General features: G+C 41.3%; 1 protein-coding gene across 2 annotated transcripts; it reads right to left on the reverse strand.

Moving 5' to 3' along the window:
- Positions 1-721: 721 nt before the first annotated feature.
- si:dkey-92f12.2 (SUN domain-containing protein 2) lies at positions 722-13,899 on the reverse strand. 2 transcript variants are annotated; one of them, XM_010871449.5, is made up of 13 exons: positions 13,635-13,899; positions 10,859-10,961; positions 10,589-10,734; positions 9,622-9,912; positions 9,315-9,386; positions 7,611-7,726; positions 7,424-7,477; positions 7,293-7,343; positions 5,925-5,998; positions 5,538-5,670; positions 4,857-5,354; positions 4,350-4,439; positions 722-4,248 (listed from the first exon to the last, which is right to left on the reverse strand). In XM_010871449.5, the coding sequence occupies exons 1-13, from the start codon at positions 13,654-13,656 to the stop codon at positions 4,129-4,131; spliced, it is 1,770 nt and encodes a 589-aa protein (XP_010869751.4). In that variant the 5' UTR covers positions 13,657-13,899; the 3' UTR covers positions 722-4,128. The 2 variants fall into 2 exon arrangements, with proteins under 2 accessions (XP_010869751.4, XP_010869750.4); XM_010871448.5 differs by having other exon boundaries at positions 9,315-9,389.
- Positions 13,900-16,970: the final 3,071 nt, after the last annotated feature.

Genomic DNA, 16,970 nt, shown 5'->3' on the forward strand with positions numbered 1-16,970 from the left:
AGGCAGTGGCTTGGAGCGCTGGGGCACTTGACACACACTTCCTGAACTGCTTTTTTTTGTGTCTACGAAAACAAACCAGTAGATTTCCCGTCATCACTATTACATCAGCCATGTCTTCACCAACATCTTGGCGAATGTTAAAGGAGGTTGCCACTTAAAGGGTGTGTTGTCGCTGGCGCGGGGCAGGGCACTTCTCAGTGCCCTAAATGAATGAATCCCAGCCTTACAGGTGTTTCCACTGTTAAAGGCTAGTTGACTACAAAGTATTGTTTTTATTGATAAGCGACAAAGCCATGGCTTAGTAAACATGCAGTGCAGAAGTAACAATAATGCTGACGTTGCTTTAAAAGCACCTGTATAAAGATCCTGTCTATGTTCCAAATCTGTTCTTACAGTATACAGTCCTTATGGAATGACTACTGTACATCATCGATTCCTTGTCTCTTTCTGAAAGAACATTGGAGCTCTAGACTCTGTTTATCAAATGTTATCAATTAAACATTTAAAAATAGATTAATCATAACAGCCAAATCATTCACTTGAATCATTGTATTTTATTAAAATATCCAGAAAGGCATGATTGAGCCTCAGTCTAATTTTAGGTGTTTAAACTTCTAACATGGCTGCATGGAATTCTTTGGATTAAATAGGAGCGTGGAATTGCTGTATTTAATGGCGTTGTCTCAGACAGTAACAACACAAAAGTTCACAGATCAGCATATGATTTTTCATTCCATCCCTTCAGATGGAACCACAACAGAACTTGTGTTAATTAGCTTTATTGTAAATTCAGTAGAAAATGACATTTTCAAAATCCTTCATATAATTCAATAATTGTCAGGAACACTGTGTAAAAACAATAACTCAATCAATAGCAAAACAACTGAATGTTCAAAGTTAGATGACTGAGTATTAAATTTAAAACAAGTTGTCCATTGAAAAATGTTTGATATGCACATGACTAATACATAAGCCAGCAACATGAGTATAATGTTCACCTTGGAGGTGTATAGTTGAGCACAATGTAACAAAATATTTTAACATTTATTTAACATTTAGAACATTTACTCATCCGGTTTGATTTCCACCATCTCATGCCAACTGAACACTGACTTTTCAAAATATTTTTCTATTTACACATTTTGAAATACTTTTCAAGATGTAGCACAATTGATCCAGCTTCCAAAGAGCACTAATTAACACAAATGCAGTTTAAAAGAATATACCACAACCAGTATTACTAATGCATTACCTGTCAGTGCAGGAACAGAAATGAATTCCTATGGCTACATTCATGTCTAATTCAATGAAGTTAGTCAACTGAAATTGACCAAGATAATTATGAGATTTAACTTGAAATTAAAACAAATATTGACATTTTGACCTAATCATACTGTACATGTCCTCTTTTGTCTGTAGCATACAATGTCCTACCAAATGTTTTTTAGAAAATCAAAAAGCAATGATAGGTTACTTATTTGCAATGAAGAAGTAGAAAGTGTGGGATTTGGAGTGACAAAATCATAATTAACTTATTACTTTTGGGGTGAAAGAGATTCAAGTATTGCAGCAAAATTGGTACGGAGAAAACAAATAAGTGCACGTACCTGTAATATTAAACTGATTGAACATGACAGAAATAGTACATTCGAAAATTATTCAACTTCAAATTAGGCAAAAAGACAAAAAAGCCATGTAAACAAAGCTACACTTCTACAGAAAGCCAATAAACTCCCACGGTTTGACTTCATTTCTGTGTATTAAGTGGTATAACCAGTACTAGCTAATTACCAAATGCAAACTACCAGGCATAAAGAAAAATCATAGTGCATCCTTCAATAAGAAGGCAAGTGGCAAGGTGCGTTAAGAATGTGGATCGTTCAGACCAACCAAATTTTCTTTTACCAGCACATTCATCCAATTCTCATTGAGTAATAAAATAGCGACAATACTTCTTGATACACCCAACATATAAATCAAACAACTAATGTTCAAAAATGATTTAACCTTTATAGAAGTGTGTCAGATAAATGAAAACAATAACTAGAGTCCACTAATACAGATAGTATTGTTTCCTGGGTCTTTCCACTAAGAATGCCTTTGTCTTTGCTAGATTTTTGACACGTTCATCTCTGTAAAGCATTTAAAAAATATCTTTGTGATTAATTTTGTCCACTGTTGATCATTAAGGTCGAGCCCTGATACTTGAAGTGAACATTAATTTTAATATGGTGAAAATATTGATAAAAGTAAAGAATTTGTGAAAAACTGAGCAAATGTAGGATAATGGCTCAACCCTTTTATGAAATGACAAAGTATGTTTTTAGACAACATGTTACAAAACAAATCCTGAAGCTAGCATTCAATTATATCTGTAATTGTACACAATTATTTGTCTGATTTTAGATTGTCAACCATGTTATTGTATTTACCACTTAAATGGCAGGCACTTTTTTGAATTGAACAATTTCTTATGAAAGACCTATACTCATAACGACATAAAGCTAAAATGCAGTGAAATCAAATGCTGTTTGACCAAGTTACATTTCTCAAAAGGTGCTAAATCCGCATAACGACTCACACACATATTCAAAGTACAATAAGAAATATTTGTGCATCGTGGCCAGAGGTTACAATGCAAACCAACAATCTGTGCTCAAAAGTGCACATATCAACACAGTCACACTTCAACCTCTTGCCGGGCTCCTGTATGCCACGATGGAAAGTTGACATTACAGAGGTCTAGTCAAGTCCCTGGTTGAGTCCTTAGAGCAAAGTCTGAGTCAATACTCATTCAAAGTTGACATTACAGAGGTCTAGTCAAGTCCCTGGTTGAGTCCTTAGAGCAAAGTCGTCAATACTCATTCAAAGTTGACATTACAGAGGTCTAGTCGAGTCCCTGGTTGAGTTCTTAGAGCCAAGTCTGAGTCAATACTCATTCAAAGTTGACGCCAACAATGGATGTCTCTAATCTCTATGGCAGAATTCTGATTCCTGGTGCAAATTCTGGACCACATGCCCGAGGCACTGGGTCCACATCAGCTCAAAATGGTTTGCCATTCATTCTTCTTTCTCTGTTGCCAGCAAAATGCACATATAGGCTACTGCAGAGGTGTACTCATTCCATAAACAGAAAGCTTTTGTTGCAATGTATTCAGTCAACAGAAACTAACTTGAAGAGATCTAACAGAAATGTAATCAATACAAATTGTATTTTCTAAAATACAACACTAAAATGTGGTTACATAAATGAACAAGGTTTAGCCTAAACCAATGAACATGGTTAATGGTCATGTGTGAAAGTAGGGCATCTGGTCGATTTTGCTCAAGAAGTATGCTTCATAGTTGACAAACGCTACCAACCAATGCACAAAAGAAAAAGAAAAAAAGTTTGATCAGTAAGGGCTGTTTTTGCTGAGAATGCAGGTTACTTGTGAGCTACGGGGAAGCAAGAGATCCACCTACGCGATGTGTATGATCTAAGCCAGAACAAAACATGCCTGCCTGCCCACACTCCCTTGCCACTCAACAATTTATTGAGACCATCTTGTGCTCGGAAACATCCAGTGTCACTAATTCTGTTTATCACACCCAATACAATCCAAGTGCAACTAGCGAGTCAGTCACCAATGGTCGAGTTCAAGTCGAGTCACTAATATCAAGAATCGATCCGAAGCCCGGGGGAGTAGCCATGCATCAAAGGACACACCTTTCCTTTCAACTCCTGGCCTGCGAGGGAGTTGCTGCTAGAGGCAAGGCCATAATCGGAACGTTGCGGATTTAGAATGGGAGAAAATTAACCACTCAAAAAAAAAAAAAAAAAAAAAAAAAAATAATAATAATAATAATAATAATAATAATAAACAACTCACTCCTGCCTGCCGGTGCACGGAATGAAATCCTAAACTGCATTTTGGAAAACGTGCACTAGGCCAACACCTCTTCCAGGAATAAAACTAAAATGAATACATTTAACCCTGCACGGAGGCAGGTCAGATAACCACCCTGATTGTTCCAAATAAATTACATTTATTAACACTTATCTAGCTCTGCTAAAGAAATACGCTTTGGTATGCGAGCGAAGCCTCTCCGGAGCCTGCTCTTGGCTGAGGTGGACGGAGCATCCAGTCATGCTGAGGGGGCCATGTGACCGTGCACACGGAAGCTGTAGACACACGTGTACTCCACATGACCCCAGTTCGACAGAACGCGCAGCTCCACGTACTCGTAAACAGTGCCGGCAGGGTTCTGAAAGAGAACGAAAGGATAGCATGACTCGCGTTTCATTTTCGGGCTCACCGTTTAAATTTTTGGAACGGTGCGCACTAATGAATGCGACCCTGACTCACTGGCATTTGGAAGGTCTGCACTGGATCTCCATTCTGGTCATACGTGAAGGTTCCCAGGAGTGTTCCCTCTTCCGTCTCAGTGGACAATCCCTGCACAGACAGACAGACAGACAGACAGACGTGAGTTTTAACTTTTACAGGCAGAAACGGGTCGTCAGCGCTGAAGATAAGTCTCTGTACGACTCCGAACATGGCTCAAAGAAACGCCCAACAGTTGGTCTGGTAAATGTGGCTCATCAGTGACTCTTGAGTCCCCAACAGTCCCCAACCCGTTTTGGCAGTAGCCCCCCCCCAGAGAAACTCACTGACGGCTTCATGGTTAGTTAAGTCGAATCAGGTGCTAGTCAGGCTACAACGAAAAAAAACATATAGTTGGGGGGTGGGGGGGGGGGGGTTCTCAAACTGGACTTGGGAACCACAACATCCCACAGTAGATTGGGCTCTGCGGACTACAAAGTAACATATTGTGTCAGGGAAAGAAGGGGTCATAGTTCAGAGGTGACTCACATAGACAGAGAAGGCCTTTGGGGCACTATCGATGCGTCCAGAGGGGGCCCTGAAGACAGGCAGGTGCTCCAAGGAGACGTGAGTGACATAGGCGGGGTGTGACAGGGCAATGACCAGCGTGCCTTGCGCCCCTTGAAACGGCCAGCACCTCCCAGCCTGCAGCGGGTGTCCCTGGATGACAGTGCGAGGGCTTTCCGAGGGGTACCAGAGGGGTATGCCCAGGAAGCTGACACACGCAGAGCGGCTTCGGTAGGTCTCGGAACACCGCGTGCTCACAAGGCTGGCACCTTGGGACTCCAGGGCAAAGTTTGGCATCCGGTCAGCCAACGGAGAGTCCCTCGCGGCCTCATTCGTGACCCTCGGCTCATTCTGGGGCACATTCTCCCTCAGCCACTTGGCCATGGCCTCCCTGAGCTCGGGGGTCAGGTCTGTGATGGCCGTGTTGGCAACAGGGGCTGGCGGAGGTCGCTTCTGAAGAGAGTAGACCTGTTGCTCCAGCTACAAAGCCAACGACATACATTAGGGTCACGAAGGCCCGCCATTCACATTGTCCATGTCTGACATGGCACTGTACCGTGCCACACAGGAAATACGGTGCCATTTGGGACCGAACGTTGAATAACATTTTACTGAAAACATGTTCCTGTGTGCGTGCGTGTGTAAGGGGGGGACTGTAAATACATTGCTGCTTTGGTCCTCCAGGGCAGTCACTCTCTGCCTGATGCGTGTGTGATGGTCACTGAGCTCGTCCATCTGTTTGGTGAAGCCGGCTTCTTGCTTGCTCAAACTACGCTCCCAATATGACGGATCCACGCTAAAACATGAAATACGTTACAGCCATAAAGGTCACATGCAAGTTTTACAACCTCTTTGTTTAATCCAAGTTACCTCAGAGCCCACGAGCTATTCATATAACTTATTTCTCAATACTGGTGCCCACAATTACTAGTCATACTTTCCAATTGACCTTAGCTTTCCATCCCTTCAAATCTTCTAAAAGTGCCTAAGGAGCAAGGGGGGGGCAGTAGCTAGATGCAGTTTCTGGACCTATGGTCCAGCCACACTCACCTATCCAGTCTCATTTTCACATCCCTCACATCTGACCTCACGTCCCTCAATTCCATCTGCAGCCTCTCAACAATCTGTTGGGATTTACAAGCATAAAGAAAACTTTGTAAACATATCTGATTATACAGTACTGTCATAGTATAGAATGACTTGCATTCAGTTTACACAAAGGTTTTCTTTGTGGGGACACAGGTGAAGCATAAATACTGGATCTTTCTGTCAGCCCAGCACTAGCTTTTATCTTATGTCTGCTTTAGTTAAATTACACTATCACCCTACATACTGTGGTTGACTAGCAGAAGTTATGGATTTGACCAGAAAGAGAAACTGTATGCGATTTACAGTTTTGGATGTGAAAAGGGTATCAATTTGTATTTAACATATATATTTTTTAAACTCCCATTTTTGGCTAGCTGTGTAAAATGTTGTTTGTAGGTATAATCATGTTCATACCTCAGTTTGCTATGAAATTCCCAGTTTGAAAGCGAGTGGTATTGAAGAGATGGGGCACAATTTTGTGCACATACCCAAAATTGGCACAAACACGACACAGTGCACTATTTTCTTGGACACTTTCTGGCTCATCAGTGCCACTTTTGCAACCATTGGCCAGGAATTGCAGTGCATCTTTAACTCCTCTACATTCACTGAATTGGTGGAGAGATGCAGAAGAGAACCTCCCGGAAAGTTTCTCCTACACGTTAACAGTGTTATATTATTTATCTAGTTTGTTTGTTTATTAGGGGTGTGCAAAGCAGCCAGTATTTGTATCTGTATTTGTATTTGTTAAGGGGGAAAAAGTATTTGTATTTGAGTAAAATTCAAAATAGGCGTAAAAATTCCGGGGGGTTTTTGCGTTAGGGCTGGTTCACCCGATTGCAGCGTAATGAAATAATATCCCATCAAATTCCGCTTCCTGAAAGTTATAAATTGCCTTTGGAACCCAGTTAAGGTACAAAAATCTATTAAACTAAATTGTGACGCAGTTCAGCCGAGCGCTCTCTGTTGCGGTGTGGAGAATGGAGATGTGTGGAGCAGCCTGTGTCAGTTACCGCTTTTATTCTTTTCCCCTCCCGACTGAACGTCACTCAGTCACTCACTCACTCATTCACGGTCTCATGAGAAAACGCAGCTTTTTGATATAACGGTTTTCTTGTTCCCGAATAAAAATATTTTTTTAAAGTATTTGTTTGAAATAAGTATTTGTAAAAACCACGTTATTTGCGCCTTTCCGAATACCGTATTCGGGTTCGGCTCCACCCCTATTGTTTATCTAGATGTTTGTTTGTTACACTCCTATAGGTATCTAGGATTAAAGCCCTGTTAGCCATACCCGACTGTTATAATACTGTAGTGTACTGAATTTACCTCTGTAACATACTCCTGCTGGTGGGCTTGTTTCTCAAGCATTTCTTCACTCTGTAAGAAAACAAACAAGCCACATCACATCAGTTGACCCAAATATAGGACAGTTTGTGTTCACTGTCTGTCTCTCTTACCAGGATGTTTTTTATCTTGGCCACCAGCACAGCATCGAACACAGAAGTCTTGTCCTGCGTAAAGATTTGACAAACAAGCCTTTATTCTACAATCCTGGAATTCACAAAGTGTATGAACACAATCCTACCACCAAATCAATTTAAAAGGAGAGGTGACTGGCAGGCATGGGGTCCTATCAGATCCTACCATAGCCTTGGAAGGAGGAGTGAAGGCAGGTGGCGGAGTTGAGGCGATGATAGGTTGATTCAGGGTCTTTGATTCAGTAGGCACGGACCATACCAAGGAGGCAAGACGACAGCAGGCTAGCGGGGGAAGAGACAGACATTGCTGTGTAATAATGCTGTACGTTGTACTTCTGGTATTGTTCTCTCAGTGACTCAATTCCCAGTAAATATTATGGTTAGGCATTCCATTCATTGTCCATTTACTGTTAGCACCAAAAACCTAACTGTGCAGCTGTTTCATGGGTGTTTTGTAGAACTGCAGACTAGGGCTGCACGATATCGTTTCATCATCGACATTGCAATGTACGCATCCACAATAGTCACATCGCAGAACGTGTAATTTAGTAATGTAAACATGTATCAGTCTACAATATTTTTTTTTTTCTAATGGAAAACCAGCTTTATATCTGTCTGATATAAAGTAATTCACTCTGATTTATGAGTTATTGGATACACAGTTTATTATTATTATTTTTGTTTAGGTTTATGTTCATTGTTGCACTTATAGTTGACATGCAGGCTCTGCTTGCGCATGACGAAATGATGAGCGAGGAACCGCCAAAAAAGACCGAAATGGAAAATTTGGTTGCTAAAAAAAAAATAATGCATTGTCAATTACATGGAAATATTTCGGCTACAGGCAGGATGATGTTGACCAAAAACAGGTACTTTGTTGAGAGTGCCTTGCAATTGTTGCCACAACACGACCAATTTGTTCGATCATTTAAGGCAGCACCTCAAATCTTCGTATGACGAGAGCAAAGCATCTCAATGTCATCCAAAGCTAAAATCTATTTCGGATGCATTTGCCAGTATTACACCATAGGAGAAAGGTTCCAAACGGCAGAGAGAAATCACAGATTCAGTAACATTTCACGTCGCCAAAGACATGGTACCAATTAACACGGTTACCAAAGAGGGTTTTAAAAACATCCGGTCACTTGACAAGCGGATGGCATCAAACAACTTTTTTTCTCAAGTTGCCATCCCAGAGCTGTACGAGAAATGCAAGGCACAAATTGAAAAAGAGCTTTCACAAGTGAAATATTATACAGCAACAACAGACTTGTGGTCCAGCCGGACAACGGAGCCCTACATAAGTCTGACTGTACCCTTTATTAATGAGGACTTCCACATGAAAAGTCACTGTTTGCAAACTGCATTTTCCCAGAGGATCATACAAGTGAGAACATCGCAACAGAGATGAGAGAAGCTTTAGCTGATTGGGGCCTAGATGAGAGTCATCTAGTCAGTATTACAACAGACAATGCCGTGAACATGGTGAAGGCTGCACCTGAACAAGTGGACCAGATTGCAGTGCTTTGGCCACAGACTGCATCTTGCAGTTGGTGAGTTATGACCAATTGCGCATTCTATTACTATGTTGCTATTGCTATGCTATTACTATTACATATTATTACCTAGCAACTGGTTCCGAAATAAAAAAATTCATGAGTTTCATACATTTTAATTGTAGAGGATGGGGCTGGGGAAGAATGAAGGATACATACTGTCAGATTGATAGCTAAACCTCTTTCTGAAGACGTCCTGTATTTTTTCATATCGCAATATATATCGCAGAAAAACTAAATATTGCAATGTCAGTTATTTTCAATATCGTGCAACCCTACTGCAGACTATGATCCTGGGATGTGATGTCACTCACCAAAGATCAAAAGGATGAGGAGGAGGGCAGCTAAAATAGCCTTCACCACAGCAGCTGGTTTAAATGGAGGGGCTACTAGAGGAGACAGGATCGTTAATGATAACAAACAGTCTACCTGAAGACAGACAAGCTAATGCAAACAAACCATACAGAGAGACCAGCTAATGCTTTAAAACAAGCTATGTGTAAAGTGAACAGCAAATGTTTACAAACCAGCTAGCAACTGAGCAACGTTAATGCTAAGAAACAGGCTAAAAGTATGAAACAAGTTAATGAAAATCTAAGTACAAGCATGGATGCTACTCACTCAGACTGGTGCTGGTAAATACCCATCTTTTGCTGGGGCCTGTGCTGTGGTTTGCGGTAACCCGTTGTCCACCTGAGGAGGAGTGTCCAGAATACCCTTTGTAATGTATCGCCTCAGAGGAGGAGTAACCAGAGCTGTCCACAGCAGCGCTCGATCTCTGGACTTGGCTGGTCTGGCTAGAGGTGAAGCTCAAAGAGTTAGTACTTGGGCTTAGACTGGGGGCCGGCGTCAGGGTTGGAGCCTCTCGGGGAGCTTCCTGGCAGGTCTTTCTGTGGACCAAGCTTGAAAAACCTGAGGGGACAAAGAGAAAGTGACCGTCTGTTTTAAAGAGCCATAATGGCTATCTATAAACAGCCAAAAAAAACTTCCTGACAACAAAAAGCAGTGGTCCAAGATATCCTGTCAGACTTTCTCAAACTTTGTTGTGCAAGGAACTAGTCAAGTATGTATGCATGCATCAGTGATACGTATTACCTTTGTTTAAAGATTGTAACATCATTCATCGAGCAATTTAATTCTCTATTTTAGTATACACTGGGGCAATCAGAAACAATAATATGACCAAACCACTGAATTTGGCCTTGCACATAGTGTCAATAAACACACCTAAACAAACATAAGTCTAACCAGGTAAGCCAAATTATATCTTGGATGGAGACCATCCAGTGAAATGTATCAGAATGTTTTTTTAGGATGTCCACAAAAACATTGGTGAAATGCATTTTTGCCACTGTCCTTTTTGAAGTGTGAAGGAGCACATGGCACCTAGAAAGAATTTACATTGTGTAAATAAATTACGATATCATGATACATCATTGTATGTAAACATTTTAATTTAAATTGTAGATATAAAAAGCATGGTCAGGCCTATATATTTCAATGCTGTATTTCTTAGCAAAATTATCATTATTTTTTGAAAATGTTAATATTCAAATCCATAAAACAGACCAGGGTTTGAAAAGCGTACCATTGTAGCCTTGAGCATTGACGGGTGGATCCAGCGTGCTAGCCTTGCTGCTAGAGACGCTACAGGTGCTAGCAACACTGTTCGCTCGGCTGGAGCTGCGAGAGGAGGCCCCTTTACGACCCGCCGTCTTCCTCTTGGAAAAAACCCTAGGAATGAGTTAGGAAGGATCCATGAGAAACACAGAGGAGACAGAGATGGGACCGTTTCACATTGGGTTACAGCAACGGAGTCCGGCTTACTGTAACGTACTGTAATGTACCACATACACACCTTACAGGACTCTCCCTGTAGGACACCGAAGAGGACTCTTCATCCTCGGACGAATGGTTGTAGTATCCTCCTAAGACTAGCCTCATACTACGTCGAGACATGTCTGAGAAAGACACACAGACAGGGAGAGGTGTCAATACAGGCTACAGTGTGACACTACGCCACTTTTACGCCACTGGCAGAATCTCACTCATGCACACTTGCTCAGCTGTAACAGCTGACCTCATCAAATTCACTAGGCGTGTCCGTTTTAACATGTAGGATTTGTACGCGGTACCTAAACCCAGGCGAAACCACAGAGGTGGTGACTGGCTTCACAAAACGGCTTGTTTTATTTACAGTAAGGCTGTCATTTGGTGCCTCTGGTATTGCCGAGGTACGACCATGGCCAGGTCTAAAGCCTGACCACACGGCAGAGGGAACACAATGGGAGCCAAAACGGGTTTGTTAATCAGACATTCAAAAATGTAATATAGGCAAGGCAAGATAGAAATTGTAACAGTTTGGGTCTGGTTGTTCACCCCCTTCGAAGTGGTGGATGACAGCCTCAGCATTCCAATATAGAGGGATATCAGAAGTTCGTAATGAGAGATTGAACAAGTTGCCAATAGGGGCTGCGATGATGGAGGCAGACAGTTTCCGAAAATAAAGGCCCGGATCAAAAGGAGTGATTCTGATGTACGGTTCCTGTAAGATGGGGAGGTATGGCCACTAGGAGGCTGCATTCATATACTTAAAGTTAAGTCTGGAGCCGCACAGACAGATGCCCTCCGTTGTAATCTCAAATCCGGTCAATCTACAGCACATCACGCTTCTCTCTCTCTCTGCACACGTGTTGTGTTACCTTCCTCTCAGACAATGTTCAATAAAATAAGGTCTCAGTCATTTGCTTGCTGTAAGGCCTGAATATTAGGCCTGCATACTACACCGGCAGCATTGACATGTCATGAGGAAAGGCTTGAGTTACCAAACCCAGTTCTGACTGCAAGGCACTGAGGGTAAAGCCAGTCAGCTTGGTTTTAGTTAGGGATGACCACAACACGGAGCTTGGACCAGTTTTACGGTGCAACTTCATTTCGCCACAGCCACATCAATGCCATGGCCAATGTGGCGTTCTAGGAATGAAATTCAACCCAAATTCCAACTGCAGAGATGCTCGAAGAAGTACAGGCGAGCTGTGAGAGGATGTGGTGTTCAGAGACACAGACAGGAAGCCAAAGCATGGCGTGCGTCTGTGTGAGTGATATGCAAATTCGGAGGACAGAGATGACAGCGCAAATTGGACGAGTGCCCAAACCATCAACCAGCTTTTACAACAATAGTAAATAAAGGTTTAGGTTGCTAAGGTGGATACAGTCTGTCTGTTTCCATGGTTATTGGCAAACAAACTACTGATGTAGGCCTTGTGGTCTGAGCCAACACCAAGGGAAATGGGCTGGCCAGACAGGTTCAAGAATCCTCCATTAATGACAGTCCAGGCCTTTCTAGTTTTAGCACCTCCATCGTGTGGTTTGAAAACTGACTTAACCTTGCTAAAAGTGGAACACATTCTATAGAAATTCTCTCAAATTCTCTGTTCTTCCCAAAAGGCGTCTCAGCAAGTTATCCTGCTTCGCAACCCAATCCTCATTATAGTAGCCTTTAGGTAGCTACTTAACCAAGCTCTCCTCCCCATCTCTGTCTTTCGGGTCAGTTTTTCACCAAGTTCACCTGTCTTATAACACAGTCTATGATCTTTCCACTTTCCTCTCATCCCATAGGGACACATTGGAAATATGTTTCTAAAATGTTTGTTTGGTATTCTAAACAGAATATCCATTGTATTCACATTTGTGGTTGTACAGTGTTTTTAACTGTTTCTCCCCCTCAATTAATCTGTCTCAAAAGCTGGTCTAATTGCATGGGGACACAAATGCAGTCTACACAAATAGAGACCTGGCAAATACAGGTGCCATTACAGCTGGAAGCTGATCCTAATTAGTAAATTGGATGAAGATCCTGCTATAGGTGAACTTCAGATAAGCCAAAGTACGGGTGTAATGGTGAAGGTTCTGCTCTTCTGTGGTGTTCCTGTTTTCAGGGAGGTGTAAGGAAGGCCATTGTTGGTATAGCTACCATGAATACTGACATATACACAAGAGCTACCACAATTAAGAGAACGAGAGAGAGACAGACTACGAGAAAGACAGAAAAAGACCTGGTTTAGTAATCTCAAAGTAAAACTAATTGTCAACAGAATAACAGGACGTGTTGTATGCGCATGGAACACATGGAAGCTTAGATGCTGCTTCTGAAAAGTGTGAGGCTGTGAGTGTGTGATAAGGAGACATTCGTGCCACGAAATCTACACTTGCGTTGCGTCGACATGATGAACATCATGTAGACGCCCAAATACATACAGTTTAAATTACGTGTATTGTTAGTCATGCATAGATAGGATTCGCTAGCTTTTACATGTGGTTTTGTATGCCGACGGCTAGAAATGGGATGGTTAATAATGCAACAAAAAGCAGGCTAAGCTGGTTGCATCAGCATAACACCATTCCGCTTTACTAGAGAACACAAGAAAAGTCGTTCTAACCTGAAAAAAGTGCAATGAGCTAATGACAGCTAACCATAAGAATGTCTGGCTCGAGGACAAACAAACAATAACAGCATCCCACTTAAAAGGAAAATGTAATGCCTTGATAACAGTTAACCACAGCACTTCGCGAATTAACACCATAGCTAACTTGCTCCAAATAAAAATGCATAAACAAAGTTGGAGTAAACAAACCCGCTTCTTGTGTCGCCGTCATCGCCACGGCAGAGGTAAAGATCGAACTCCCCAGGCGGCGAGCTGTCAAATGAAACCTCTCAATTGAACGACGACCTGTACAACCAACAAGCAATCCTTACATTTCCTTACATGAACTTATTGATCGACAGCACGGGGATACGAAGACGTACTCGTACAAGCACTACTTGCTAACAGGACTAGACACGAGCGATTGCTGATGGGCTTAAGCACGACTCGAGTCTTTTCGGTGAGCTGGTTTTTGTGGCTCGGTTGACGTGAAAGAGCCGACTCGTTTGGTTCTCACTCGGTTCTTCCTTTAATATTATTAACAACCTAAAAAATGTTTTATGTAAATCACCAGTTTAATCACAAAGTAATTACACGTTCAAATAGGTTACATCTATTCTAATTACTATTGCTAGATTTTCTTACTTTTTTCCCCCTTTTGCGATGGAACACAAATATGCTCTGTCCCCACTATTTATTGTTTTAGCAATGTGGGATCTCCGATATGTAATAAACTGTAACTTATCAGAAAATAAGGTGATAAAGGGAAGGAAATAATGGAGCCAAACTGACGAATACTTCAATGCAAATCAGTTCCCAACATTCACCAAAACAAAACCGGTCAGAAAAAGCTGTTCGTTCGCAATCGACCAGTCACTGTTTTTTGTTACTCAGTGTGCATTCTTCTTTAAATGGAATATCAAATTTGAGTTGGTGACATAAGTGTTGGTGACGTTGACACCCAAACGCAGATGTACATGGAGGGATACGTTGTGAATTGCAACACTTCCATTATGGTTAAGGTTTAACAAGAAACGATTAACGTTAGGTATGGCTTCCAGACTGGCTATGGTTTGAAAACCAAAATATCGTGGTTCAACCTCGCAAGCATTTGGATCTAATTTGGTGGCGTTATGCCCAACCACCATGCCCAAAAACATTCCTAATTGTCAGTAATTGGCAGACGGAGGGCCTAGGGTAGAGTGAAAGATGGAGTGGTTAATGTGGGCTTTACAAATTCCCTCAAAGGAATAGTTTGACCTAGATTCATATATGGGTGAAATTACATTCACCCTGATTTGGTCTTGAAGGCCTATGGAGAAAATGTTCAAAACCAAACATCTCTGTCCTAAGCCCACTTGCAATGCAGCTGATAAGGTTTGGGATGCACAGTTTCATGAATTTGGGCGATACTAATAATGTTTATTCCTTCCAGGACAACTCAGGGTTAGTGGAATTTCATCCATATATGAATCTAGGTCATACTACACCCTCAAACCACCCTTGAACGACCTTTTGCATAGTCACATCTAAGTGCACTTCGCACTTAAGAGTGACATCAACCCAACTGGTGAGCAAAGTTGATCACATCAAACTAAGTCTACGGAAAAGGGGGCAGGTTTTCATACATTTTTGACAGCACTTAAGATGGCAATCAAAACTGCATCCGGTTTTAATGGGGTTTCTCCCTAGGGAAAGAGGAGTGGGCAGTGCTACTGAAGGAGACGTCTACTTCGCTTAGGGCCCTCAACTGCTAGGGGATCCCAACCACTAGGAAGCCTCTGACTACTAAGGGAGGGGACCCAAAATTCATTTTTGCTTAGGGCACCCAAAAGTACAGTGCAGGCCCTAGAGATAAAACAGGTGCGCCACCCTATGGCAGTATCTGGTAAGCTAAGCTATCCAAACGTATCTTCATGTTAATTAATCGGTAATACGATTTTGAATACACTCAGCATCAATACATATGCTGAATGTGTGGAGAAAAAAAGGTAAGACAACGCATAAGACAAATATCAAACAGCAGATTGTTGAGCAGAAATTAACTATTTTAACTTTTATTTTATTTCAGACTACATTCCTAAACATTTAATCATGCAAAAGAGCCAACGGCTCACTCACCTGCGGTTGGGTGAAATGCGAACAAAAACGGAAGAGATCACCCTCTTTGATTTTCAGGGAAATTAGGAATTGGTTTAAATCAACTCTCTAATTAACAATAAAAAATGTTTTTAAATTGTACTGACTTCTCAATCAATCACTGAAGGATCCCATAATCTGCGCTGTTTTGGACCGATAATTCATAATGGAATGGATACAGCTTGTGTTATGATTTGATTTTTTTTGTGACGCTCTTTACGTAATAAAGCGGTGGTTGACTCACAAATAAAATATAAGGTTTGGAGCTGCGTCAACTTGCTTGCGTGTTAAAGTTAATTGTATTATTATATTATTTCGTTTCTAGAGTGCTTTTCTTTAATGAAATTCTCAAAGCGTTTGAAAAGAAATAAAAATAGGTATATTAACAAACAAAAACAAGATTCCGAGGTCTGAACAACAAAAAATGATTACCGTAGCAACCAAACCACTCAAGTTGCGTGTACACAGGCAGACCTTTTGTTTTACACTAATTTGTCTTTTAACAATTGGATCTGCTTTGAAAATAATCAGATGAGACTGATTTGCATGCGACAGACAGGGTTATGTCCTCCCCGACGTAACATTATTCAGGGTGTTAAAAAAAGTCTTATAATTTTATAAATTACTAAACATTAATAGCCTCCAGAGCTGTCTGTTAATGGAGTTCTGGAGGACCACTGTTAGGTGTTCACAGGGTATTCCCCATAAAATAATAAAGTTATTGTGAACTCTTGTTACCTATCAGTTTATGTATTTCTACCTTAGACAAATGAAAGGTATGATCAACTTAATTATGCAAAATATTCTACGCTGGGTCAATGCCCTGCCTCTGCCGTATTTTGCATGCATATGTTTACATATGAGAGAATGTACACAATTTATCTGTAGTAATAGTGCAGTAATGTCGTTTCACAATATATCCTAAAATGCATAATGTCTGTTGACTGACCCTCTCCCTCATCAGCACCCCTAAAGAAAAGTGGTCATGTCCTCCTCAAGCCCATCTACAAACAATTGAAGATTGGGGCAATCGAAATCCCTTTGTAATTTACAGGTTATTAAATTCCCACACAGATCACTCAGTTTTTGTTCAAGTGGGAAAACAAGCCCTAAATGAAGTGGGGAATCATTATGCCATCTAGACCATTATAAAATATGTTAGAAATATCAACTTGCGATTGCGAGTTTGTTTTATACATAACAGATCACAGCGCTTTCCATTTCAACCTTATTGAACCGTATTGAATCAACCGCTTTACCGTATGTAACTACGGCAATGCACAAGGTGTCAGTAGAGCACGTTGACTAAATTGTGTGCCATTTCTTTAACGTAGAAGAAGTAATAGTTCGCGATAACATCCGGTGAGTGACCTGGTCCGTCCTCCAACACGCTTTATCGTTCGGTCC

The sequence above is a fragment of the Esox lucius genome, chromosome 8 (assembly GCF_011004845.1).
Source record: "Esox lucius isolate fEsoLuc1 chromosome 8, fEsoLuc1.pri, whole genome shotgun sequence".
In the NCBI taxonomy this organism is placed as follows: Eukaryota; Metazoa; Chordata; class Actinopteri; order Esociformes; family Esocidae; genus Esox; species Esox lucius.

Coding starts and splice junctions, on each gene's coding strand:
- si:dkey-92f12.2 (XM_010871448.5), bottom strand. CDS start 13,656: ATGACGGCGACACAAGAAGCGG. Junction 7,727..9,314: donor CCTCATCCTTTTGATCTTTG/GTGAGTGACATC, acceptor TTCCCCCGCTAG/CCTGCTGTCGTCTTGCCTCC. Junction 5,355..5,537: donor TGGAGGACCAAAGCAGCAAT/GTATTTACAGTC, acceptor TTGGCTTTGTAG/CTGGAGCAACAGGTCTACTC.